The sequence below is a fragment of the Mesitornis unicolor genome, unplaced genomic scaffold (genome assembly GCF_000695765.1).
Source record: "Mesitornis unicolor isolate BGI_N332 unplaced genomic scaffold, ASM69576v1 scaffold213, whole genome shotgun sequence".
Taxonomy (NCBI): Eukaryota; Metazoa; Chordata; class Aves; order Mesitornithiformes; family Mesitornithidae; genus Mesitornis; species Mesitornis unicolor.
In genome coordinates this window covers 55562-68282 of record NW_010176499.1, presented here as the reverse complement: position 1 = coordinate 68282, position 12721 = coordinate 55562, and the positions used below count along the sequence as shown (strand labels likewise).

Here is a 12721-nt window from a genome sequence, read left to right as displayed (position 1 = left end):
GTGGAAGACTGGGTATCTCACTTCTTCACACCAAAATTATTTCCTGAGTTTTTGTACCTTACTCGTATACAGTTATCGAATGTTTAAAGTCTTCAGTGTGTATTGTTGCATTGACACAGAATTATTTCAAAAAATAAAATAATGATTTTTCACAAACATGACCTCTGCAGTAAGGGAAAAACAAACCAAAGGCAAATAGCATACAGAATAAGTTCCACTGCCTGCACTGGAGACATTTAACTAGGTCCATGACCTTTAAAAGAAGAAGGAGGAAAAAAAAAGCCCAGAAGATGAAAAGATGGGAAGATGTGTTATAAATACGTGGACACCCTGTAGCTAACTATGTATCTGGTGAACTAAAATTATCTTTTTTTGCCTTATAGGTTTTTTAAGTACTGGTGACCAAGCTGCAAAAGGCAATTATGGATTGCTTGACCAAATCCAAGCTCTACGTTGGATTGAAGAAAATATTGGATCTTTCGGAGGAGACCCAAAAAGAGTTACTATTTTTGGATCTGGGGCAGGAGCTTCCTGTGTCAGTCTCCTGACACTCTCTCACTATTCAGAAGGTAACAATCTTCTGAGAAAAGAATATTTTTTTTAAAACATTATAGTGTAACAAAAATGGCCATATCAGGTAGGCTGAATTAGAATTACCTGAGGTCTGTAATTTTTGTAAAATACTTACTAGCTAGTATTATGGATTTGATTTATTCAACAAAAATATTTTAATATGAAAAATTAGATGCTCTTATAGCAGAAATTTCATGTAACAAATGCCATGGGCAATATACTTCTAGCTTTATCAACAGTCTCCACTGGCCCTTCAATCAAAGTATTTGCCCTAATCAAAATAGAAAAGGGCAGTGATCTTTTTAATTTTTTACACACTCTTGTCTACACTTCTGACATGTATTTAGATGCTTTCCTTACTTAATAATAACATAACCTTATTTAAAAATGTAGTTATTTTCCCAAAAGTACTGTGTGATCTTGTACAGAGTTCTTAAGGTTTTGGTAAGTATTTGAGATGTAAGATTTCTACCTTCAATCTTCCCCCTCCCCCCCCCAAAAAAAACCCTCCCAAAAAACCCTCCCAAAAAACCCCAAACAAAACCCACAAGAATATACAGCACCAGTACCATAAATATTCTTTGTGAGAAGACCCAATCCACAAAAGAAGATAAGACCAAAATATCTATTGTATTTATAAGTCCATGCTATCACATTAAAACAGACAGAAATCCATGACAGAGTGCTAAGCTTTAGCAAGCAGTTGTAGTAGGGTACCTGGTATGCACACTCTGTCTGGAAATGCATAGAATTATGCCTGTCTGTTCAGTCTATTGATACAAATATAGTGCAGTGAATAACTGTTGAGTACACTGTGCCAAAACCAAGCATATATCACTAAAATTTTGTAGTATGTGCAGTAAATAATCATCACAAAGTTGTATCAACCACAGCCAGCTTTTCCCATAAATGCTTCAAAGTTTTTAAATGTTTCTGTAGCGGTTGCTGTCTTTGACATTTCAAGAGCTTGATAGTAGAAACCATGTGCAGAGGAGGCCCAGGCATTTTAGTTTAAGTATAAAATAGGCCATTTTAGTGATCTTACTAGGAAAAAACAGATGGGTCAGATTCACCAGTGAACTCCAATTGCTTTTCAGTGCTCTAACACAAAGAAGCTCTTCAGACTCGGTCTTTCATTTCTCTTTATATTAGTACACATAAAACAACCAGAAAGAACTGCTGAATCTCATCTTACTCTTTTCTGAAAAACGTAAATATATTTTAATATAGGCAGGGCTAACACACAGACAAAAATAATAATAATTAAAAAATTAAGTTGCTAAAGAAAAAATAATTTCAGAGTAGGAGACTCAAGCCTATTAAATTCATTTTAGCAGAGCAGGTTTTTTAAAATTATACAATGCATGTCTTCTGTGAAAGAAATGAGAGTGTGTAATTTTCATCTGACCTTTAAACTACTGAAGAGTGCATTTATGAGAGTCATTTACATGGTGAAGAGGATATGATTGCTTGTAGCTGCCACTCCTTTAGAGAAATTTTTACAGGACTACCACTGTGCTAAAGACAGGGGACTTCCATTAAAGATCCAGGAAAACTGCAGTACAAGTATGAGTTTTATTTGTGAAATAGTAAACTGAAACCTTCATTCTTTACGTGTGTAAGCATCAAGAAGAAGAGAGATTTTAATTAGTAGCCTATTAGAGATGCTATAAAAAGGAAGCAGTGAGTGGAACATATGGAAACTGAATTGAAATTTAGGTATATACTTTCTTTAGTTATTGTATAATCAAAGCTTTCTTTGCTTAGTGAAAGTTGCTTTTAATTGTTGGGGTTTTTAAAAAATTTTATTTTATTTTATTTTCAATGTATAATTGGATTTGCATTTAAACAATTTGCACCTGCAGGTTTGTTTCAAAAGGCAATCATACAGAGTGGAACAGCCCTGTCCAGCTGGGCAGTGAACTACCAGCCTGCCAAGTACACTCGGATATTGGCAGATAAAGTGGGCTGTGACATGCTGGATACCACTGATTTGGTTGAATGTCTTCGGAATAAGAATTACAAAGAACTCATTCAACAGACCATCACTCCAGCCACGTACCACATTGCCTTTGGGCCAGTGATAGATGGAGACGTGATTCCAGATGACCCCCAGATTCTCATGGAGCAAGGCGAATTCCTTAACTATGATATAATGCTGGGTGTGAATCAAGGAGAAGGTTTAAAATTTGTGGACGGCATTGTAGACAATGAAGATGGTGTTTCCCCAAATGATTTTGACTTTTCTGTCTCAAATTTTGTGGACAATCTGTATGGTTATCCAGAAGGGAAAGATACACTGCGAGAGACCATTAAATTCATGTACACTGACTGGGCAGACAAGGAAAACCCCGAAACAAGACGGAAGACCTTGGTTGCTCTTTTCACAGACCACCAGTGGGTTGCTCCGGCTGTTGCTACTGCTGACCTGCATGCCCAGTATGGATCTCCAACATATTTCTATGCATTTTATCATCATTGCCAAAGTGAAATGAAACCCAGCTGGGCTGATTCAGCTCATGGTGATGAAGTCCCTTATGTATTTGGGATTCCTATGATCGGCCCCACAGAACTGTTCAACTGCAACTTCTCCAAGAATGATGTAATGCTCAGTGCAGTAGTTATGACATACTGGACTAACTTTGCCAAAACTGGGTAAGTTTGACCCCTAACATTCCTTTCTGTTGATAGCATACTTCAAAAATAGCCAGTATCCCAGTGCAGTGGCTTCAAACCCTGATCTTGCAGTAGTATTACAGCACCATTTGCGTAAAACAGAAGGTAACTGGGGCTTATTCATATGTAATAGATTTTTAATTAGTTTGTTCCCTCAAACTATTTTGTTTCAGTAGCTCAGTGAGAATAATAATGAACTGTATTTTTTATTCAAAAAATAGGGCAATTATTAGACAAAAGCACGTCTCAGAGAAAAGGCAGCTCACTAAGATACTGAAAAATCAGAGGCAACATGTCTGCTACTTGGAAAAGGAACTGCCAGGCAGATAGCACTTAGCTGCTACAAAAGAAAGGAAGTTCTTGTTTTTAGCGACCTTCACAGGGATGGGGATTCAGGGAGAAATTGGAACAGTAAGGCAGACACTGGAATGATTTTTTCCTCTGAGGGCTATAAGAGCAATAATACTTGGCTGGAATGAAGGAGAGACTCAGATATAAATTTTGCTTTGAGAAGGTTAAAAAATTTAAATTAATTAAACAAAATAGAGACATCAAGGTTTTGCTGAAATAGAGTTGTAAACATCAAGGAAAAAACCCTCAAAGCAGTTTAATCTGTGAGTGCTATTAATAATCTCTGTCCTCTTTCTATAGCATTCCTTTAAAGAGTATTGCAGTGTTTCACTTGAGCAGCAGGGGCTTTTTTGTTAACCTTGAGTCTTCAGTACTGTATTGAAACAAAGATACTTGTGGCACAAAAGGGCTGTAAATCTTTCCAATGAATGTTTAAAGGCAGGATTGGGCTCTGGAAATGGCAGCTTTACTGCACTGCAGTGAATGATATGCAACTATATAAGAAAAATTCAGAGATGCCTAGTGTGAAAAACTCAGAGGCTTCAGTAGCTCTTGCAGCCTTTAATGAATCCAAATTACATTCAGGGGAGAGAGATTTTGCAGTCTTAACAAAAAGCTCAAGCATGAATAGAGTAAAAAACAATCAAATGCTTCAAGTCAATTCACAAGACAGAATGAAAGTTTTCGTTGCTCTGCATTTTAGACAAACAGGTACTTTTGTGTGCAAAAATCCCACAGTACTGCAACAATAGCAAATGAGCTGTAGAATATTTAGATATATTTGGCAACAAGAAGTCATCAATACTGAGATGGGCAAAGTTTAAGATGAAAGCTTTATGGACAGAGAATGCTGCTTACACACTCAGAAAGATGATTATACCATCAGTTTGTCTTTATTTTTGTAGTTGAAGTGACACATATACCTAGAGGACTTCAGATCCTCACAAATATACATCATTAGAATTATTATGGAAATGCAGGATATCCACAGTCTATTATTTGCAATTTCTTTATGACTATTCCCTGTAGAATAAGAAGTAATATTTAAGCAATTTTTTAGGCTGACATGAGCTTCTTACAGTTCCAGCTGCAGCCATTACTTGTAATTGCAAGCACTTTCCAGCTGTTGCTACTTGAAAACCAATTTCAGCAGGCTATACATGCCATCACCCAGTTCTTTGGTTATGAATCCACTGTGGTACTACACTTAAAGGCACAACAGGTGCCTTGGGAGAACCATTAGTAATTTCTGAAACTTCATCTTTGCTGATGAGACAGGAATAGGGTATATCTTCTATTACAAACTTGCTTCTTTATAGAGAGTCTGAAAGTTGTGTAATTAAAAATGACCCCTAGCTGGAAAATTTCAGTTTTCACAAAGATAGGAGAAGAGCAACACAAGACATATTACCTTACTTGTTTTTTTCTTTGTTTATATCAACAATGTTTAATTGTTCTGGATAGTACAAGAGAATACTTGGAGGAAAATAATGTCTTAAGATTACATTTGCTCTGCTCTTCTGATGCCTCCAATGGAAAAAAGAAGGTTGTAGCACCCTAAGCCTAGAGCAACAAGGGACATATCTGGCATAACTGTTCTTCTCTATACCCTCCCACATGCAATCTGGAATCCATGTGACAACTCAGGTCCTCCAACTCTCAAAAAGATTGATATGGCTCAAGTCGGCCTTGTTGGGGGCTTTGTTTTGGAGTTTTTTCCACCTTCTTTTAATTAATTGTTTCCCATCCTTATTCCAATAGAATTTGACGTATTTTGTATTTGTATCCATGGCAACACGTACGAAAAATCTGTTAACCGAGAGGTTTTGTTATTCCATGTATCCCTTGTATCCAAGGTGACCCTTGAATATTAAAACTGCACATTTATTTTTTTTATTTTTAATGCCTTTGAGACTTCTCCAATCTCTTCCACAGAGGCTGCATTCAGGTATCTATTGTGTAATTATAGCTCAGATGATGCATCATTCTGATGGACTGTGCTGGACTTTTAACAGACATGCCACATGCTGATAAAAAAAAAAGTCATTGTTTAATGGGTCTACTGCCGAAGCTGGATTTGGAGGGCAGGTCAATCCTGTAAAATCACTAGATGTCAAAGATACAGAACAAGACACAGTGCTTTTATTGTGTTTTGCTTTGAATTCAGTTACTGATATTAGCAAATAGGAGATAATTAGAGTTTAATTGCAAATGGATCATTCTTGAAATGAATACCCAGAAGCTGTATTTTTCTAATCCTCCATTTTCTACCTTGCTATGACTTCTTTTTTTTTACATTAGCAGTCATTTTGGCCTTTTCAAAACAATATTTCTAACAAGCCTTAGAAATAGGAAAACAATTTGTTATAGAGTAGGCATAAGAAACTATATTTGAGATACAAAAATGACATGAAAGTACAGCTTTTGAATCCACTATGTGCAAAATCATATGTGAAAGCTTAATTAAGAGGTGCACTTAAAGCTTCAGTTCACTGCCACTAGTACTATCCTAACTCTAATGGTAATTTTACATGCATAAATGTTCTGTTAGTTAAGGCCATGTTACATTCTTCACAGATACATCAACAAGGGGAAGGTGAACAACATGAGGGAATGTGTGCTAGTCCTTCACAGATACTCTGCCAGCTACATTCTTATGAAGAAGGATTTGAAGTTTCATACAGTAGACACAAAGCCATGCTCTCATTAGAGCCTATCTTTCAGGTTTCTAAAAATTATCTGCTTTTGAGGAGTTACAATACTCTATTTTTGCTCCCATTCATCCAGCTCTACCTAGGTTGGTGATGAGATAGATAAAAGCCTAAAGGAGATATCCTTGTTTTCTTTGTAATTCAGCTAAATACTCCTGAATTATTTTACTACCATTGATTCTAAAGCAAAAACCTAACTGAGTTATTAAGGATATCTATGTTTAATATTCAGTTTGGCTTTCCAGTGGAAGACACAATTAAACTGACAATAATTAAAATGTAATTAAAATCACATCAATTCTCTGTGAACCTGAAACCTCCTTTATGAGGCTGTTACATTTCTTTTTGATGTTTTTGTCTGAAGAAATAACTGTCACCAGTGGACAGTCTGTCTTAGTCAAACAAAACAGTGTACTTTTTGCTTTTGCTTTGGAAAGTTTTGCTTTCCTTAGTAGTTATAATAGTCGTCTGGGAGCATGGCAACAGTGGGACCTGGTGATAAGAAAGGAAATAAGGTAAGGGAAAATATGCTTAAGTACCAGTGCTTCAGGAAGGAATGGCTGTACCAATATTAGTATTGTGACAACATGAAAAATTGTGGAAGCATGAAGAACACTGCACAGTTTTTCTCTCTTTTTTTTTTCCCTTATGGACAAAAGGGGAATGGTGAAAAAAAATAAATGATCAAGGGGCATTTCAGTGTCTTGGAGACAGTCTCAGTATGTAATTGTTGAGACATGTTGCTTTCCAATGAAGTTAGAGAACAACACAAAAGAATAAAACACTTTAAGTGCATTAACATAACAGTTTCATTGTTCTGAGTGATAGTTAATGCTGTTGCAGAAGTAGTTAAAAGATGAATGACATATTCATATTCATATTCAACATATTATATGGAATTTAGGATAAGAGAAAACTTCTTAAGATTCCCCATCATTCTTCCCATGCCAATTATCACCTGATATGAAAAACTCATTTCCCTTTATTTGCTTTCCAGATCAGCTACTAAGTCACCTTATGGACAGGAATGTGTGTTCCTTTTCAGTAAGCATCCATTGCAGGCACATTTACTTTATATCACCTGAGAAAAAATTCAGTGCTTTTAATGTATATTTGTAGGCTGTGAGGTGTGAATTAAATGACAATAAACAGTAAGATGTTAAACTGAGCAAAATCAGCGCAGACTGAAAATGGAGAAAAAAAAGTGACAGTGACATCAGATGATTCTGCACATTAATTAAAAATATCTTAGAAAATAGAAAAAAGACTATCATAATCATATGGAGGACAAGTTCAGGTGTTTCATGATGATTTTATTAATTGTCTCCAGTGTACATAAGAGGAAGGCCAAAAAAGAGAGAAATCTTATTTTTATCCACTGAATATTTTTTGCTATATTATCATTAGTCTGTAAAACCAAGATCCATGCATTATTAGACCCTCTATTTAGAACAGGACTTAGTTATCCCATTTTATTGTGGAAAAAAAAAAAGCATTTAAATACCTATCTTCCAAATTCAGAGAGGATATTCAGACCATTTAAAGAGTTATTAAGTGATCAACCCTAGAGTCGACATCTGTGGTAGAGTTCTGACGCCCTCAGCAAAAAAATGACTTGTCTGTAGCATTGGCTGATGTTTTTCCTGTTCCTTGTTTCAATGGAAAGCTTCATGCCCACACACAGCCATGTAAACAAGTCCTTATATAATGTAATATTTTCTCTTTTGTTTGGAGGAGACAGCAGCATAACTAGCTGTTCCTAATACCTATAGTTATAAAGGAGAGATGGAGGTAGAGAGATAAAGGAAAGGCAGAATGATATTCATTTGTTTTGTAGACTGTTTGTAGGGGAAGAGAATGCTAATTAAAAAAAAATGTTTAGTTGATAAAATCATCATCTGCTATCATTTTTATAGTGCCATTAAAAAAAATTTAAGACGTGTATGTCCAGCTTGGCTCACTGAAATGAGCTTAACTTCTTCATCTCCTGTACTGTGTACCAATTACAACGAGTTTATGTGAGCTAGCTTAATTATACATTTTCTGTAGGACCTTTCCCAGAGTCTTTTGTGCTGTGAATCAGAACTGCAAGTGGAGAGAACACAAGATGAATTTTGTGCTGTAACTCTTGAAGGATTTTCAGTTTCTGACAAGAAAAATGCTTTGCAGTTTGATAATCTTGCTGATTTTTAATTTGCTTTAGAATTTATGTGTTGAAGCCTGAAATACTGTAGTAGTAGTAGTGTTGTGGTTTAACCCTAGCCAGCAACTGAGCCCTACCCAGCACTCGCTCACTCCCTCCACAGCGAGATGGGGGAGAGAATCAGAAAAGTAAGAACAAGAAAACTCGTGGGTTGAGATAAAGACAGTTAAAGCAAAAGACACACTTGCAAGCAAAACAAAACAAGGAATTCAATCACCACTTCCTATCAGCACGCAGGTGTTCAGCAACCTCCAGGAAAGCAGGACTCCATCACGTGTAACAGTTACTTGGAAAGACAAGTGTCATCACTCCAAACATCCCCCTGTACCTTCTCCTTCCCCCAGTTTTATATGTTGAGCATGATGTCATATGGTATGGGATATCCCTTTGGTCAGTTGAGGTCAGCTGTCCTAGTTGTGTTCCTCCCAACTCCCTGTGCACCTCCAGCTTTGAGGACAGGTGGTGTGAGAAGCAGAAGAGCCCTTGACTGTGTAAGCACTATTCCTCAGTAATGAAAACATAGCCTCATACTAGCTACTGTGAAGAAAATTAGTGTATCCCAGCCAAAACCAGCACAAGTAAATATATTGAATTGGGCCAGTATCTCCTTCTCTGGATTTGCCAAATATTTCTCGTCTTTAAGAACAAAAGAAATACTTTTATTTCCTTCTTAAATGCGCGTTAGTATCCCTCAAAGTAGCAGTATACATCTACTGCTGTACTGCTTAGAAGTGGGTATTACTCCTCCAGCTTCAACTAGGATGAACAATTACTAAACAACTTTCTTTTTCTCCAGAATTAACACAATTTGGCTAACTATTGCTATATAAAAAGGAAAAATAAATAGATAGGTAGATACATATATAAATAAATTAAATAGTCACAGTTTCAGAACCCCCTAGTTTATATCTTATTGATATGGGAAAAGTTTGATACAGTTCAATAATTAAAAAATCCACAAACAAACAACAAACCACCCAAAAAACCCCAAACACCTAAAACCACAAGCACAAGTAAATCAAAGTACCAAAATCATGTAGAAAAGTAATTATTCTTTTCACTCAAGAAAAGGTAAGATAAATCCTTTCTGGTAAACAGATAAATACAGGAATCTATAAGATTATTAAAGTAAAATTACCAATCTGGTGTAAGACCTAAGGAATAGCTCTTTATTATTAAATAATAATTATTAAACATTACTATTAAACTAGGCAATCATGTTTATGAGCTTTTGAAAATGAAAAAAGATGAAAAATAAGATGCTTTAAAATCTGCAGCGCTTGGTCTTGGTAGTCCCATAACTTACGTAACAGTGTATTGGAAGAAAAGGAAAGTATTATAATAATTTTCAGAGGAAATTAATGCATTTGAGAATGGAAAGGAGAATGGGAAGTTCTCAGAACAATGCACAGAAAGTTAATAATGTACTCTCAGAATAATATATCACAAAGTCCCAGAAAATATTCTTTGCTGCAAAAGAAGATTCACACTCAAGAGCAACAGAATATTGAACTCAATATTAGTAATTTTAAATTTCTATATTTCTTCATGCCAAAATAAATTCATATTTATGTAAAGTTTGCAAAAATTATAATGATACATGTCATTAATCACATTTAAATGCTTTTGTGCAATTAGTTTGTCTTTAATATGAACCTATAAGAAGAAAACAAAAAATAAAAGATGAAAAAAACGTAATTTCAATTAAAAATTTGAGTTACCAGTGTTGAAATAGTTTCAAAGTACTGTGCTTTTTTCTCTCTTGCTACTTAACTTCTATAAAACTTATTGTTTGTAATAATGTACTGCTCATTCCTACAAAGTGGGACAGAATTAAGGCTCACTGTCTTATGGCCATTGAATGTAGTTATTTAATAGGAATAAGCACATGGAACTTTCAAATAGTAATTTGGTAATGCAAGTGATGGAAAGATTTGCGACATACAAATACTTCAAAGATTTTCCCTAAAGTCGATATTTGTGCAAAGGGGGACTAGTATAGCTCAGTAAAGGAACACAAAAAAAATAGTTCCCAGTTACATGTGTTAGCCCTGCTACTTCATGTTTTGAAGATTTTTATGTAATATGCACAGCTAGTATAAATTCTTATAGTCACATGGACTTTCAACATTGCCATAGGGATTAGATACCCTTATTTACTACTTATAGTAGTGAAAGTAGTGGTACCTTCAATGAGAAATTTAATGTCAAACCTTAAGATGAGCTGAATCTACACTTTTACTTTGGGGAAAGTTAGTTAGTACTTCTCTAAGACTTTGGAGTAAGATGCTGAATCATACTGAAACTTCACATAAGCTTTTGGGAGCTGACACACAACCGTTTCTCTTGTTTTCATGTGAAAAGAGTATTATATTGTCTGAGATGCACTGTACAGTAAGTAATTTTTCTTTTGTTTATTTATTAACATCTGTTCTTAATTTAGGGAGGTTTATTTTAGCTTATATTTTCAGGTTATGTTAATTATCAGATAAACCATTAACTAAGAATGGAAGGGTTGTCGGTTTTTGGTTTAGTTTTATTTTTTTGAATGACTATAATATTGCCTGTTTTTATTTTTGTAGAGATCCAAACCAGCCTGTTCCACAGGACACAAAGTTCATCCACACAAAACCCAATCGATTTGAAGAAGTGGCCTGGTCCAAATACAATCCTAAAGACCAGCTTTATCTTCATATCGGCCTGAAACCCCGAGTTCGTGATCACTACCGAGCAACAAAAGTTGCTTTCTGGTTAGAGCTCGTACCTCATCTTCACAACCTGAATGAAATATTTCAATACGTTTCCACAACGACTAAAGTACCCCCTCCTGACATGACATCATTTCCTTACGTGACACGACGTTCTCCTGGTAAATTATGGCCAGCCACCAAACGCCCAGCAATGACACCTGCCAACAATCCCAAACATTCAAAAGACACCCATAAAACAGCTCCAGAGGATACGACAGTTCTGATAGAAAACAAACGAGATTACTCCACGGAGCTGAGTGTCACTATTGCCGTGGGGGCATCTTTGCTGTTCCTCAATATCTTAGCTTTTGCTGCGTTATATTACAAGAAGGACAAGAGGCGTCATGAGACTCACAGACGCCCTAGCCCCCAGCGGAACACAACCAACGATATTGCACACATACAAAATGAAGAGATTATGTCATTGCAGATGAAACAGCTAGAACATGACCATGAGTGTGAATCTCTGCAGGCCCATGACACACTGAGACTAACCTGTCCGCCTGACTACACGCTTACTTTGAGAAGATCCCCAGATGACATCCCACTAATGACACCCAACACCATAACCATGATTCCAAATACACTAACAGGAATGCAGCCTTTGCATACTTTCAACACCTTCAGTGGAGGACAAAACAGTACAAATTTGCCTCATGGACATTCGACCACTAGAGTATAGCTCAGCCCTTCCCCCTCAACCCTCACAAGCCACTTGGAAGAAAGAAAGAAAAAAAAAAAAAAGGAAAAAAAAACCAAGAAGAGGAAAAAGTTATAGTACCATCCATTGAACACCTTGTCAAAATCTAAAATAAAAACAAGTTAAAGAGAAGGACAGTCATTATTTTCTTAATGATCCTTCCCACAGAAACTCTCTGGTGTTAAAGATCAACTACAAACCCTGTGAAATGTGAAAAGTGTACATTGCTGTTACAATACTGCTTTAAGATCTCAGTCACTTTGATTGAAAGTTGAGGCCAGAAGAAGTCACTTAAAATGGTGTTTTGAGTGTAACAAGCAAAGCAGAGTCTTCTGGAACACAGAGGCAGTGACTGTACAGGTGTTTTGTTTTGGTTTTTTTAATAAATAATTAAAAAAAAAATTCTTTATGTGCCATACCATGAACGGCCCTTGCTAAAACAAAGACATCACCATGGGCTTTTACCCAGCATATGAAGCTGTAATCCAGATGGGGGAAATAGAATTTTATTATTAAAAACAAAAATGAAAAAAAAGAGGAGGACTGACTATGCAGTAATATCCGTATAGTTCTGCGCAAAGAGATGACTTGCCAGCCTGAACTATATTTAAAGAAACTTTGTAAAAATGTACATAGCTGTGAGTTTAAAAACAACAAAAAAAAGCTTTTATTGATGTTTTCAGTTTGAAAAGAGCTTTTAGAAAGATTGTGCATTCAGTTGTGACCTATGTGTATATACATTAGTCATATCACCTCT

The 12721-nt window shown here is 35.8% G+C and overlaps 1 protein-coding gene across 1 annotated transcript; it reads left to right on the top strand.

Moving 5' to 3' along the window:
* Positions 1–379: 379 nt before the first annotated feature.
* LOC104538506 (neuroligin-4, X-linked) lies at positions 380–11993 on the top strand (the record flags this gene model as incomplete). Its single annotated transcript, XM_010181739.1, has 3 exons — positions 380–569; positions 2439–3228; positions 11097–11993. Coding segments are annotated over 3 exons (1830 nt in total), but the record flags the coding sequence as incomplete, so codon positions are not given.
* Between the last annotated feature and the right edge of the window lie 728 nt (positions 11994–12721).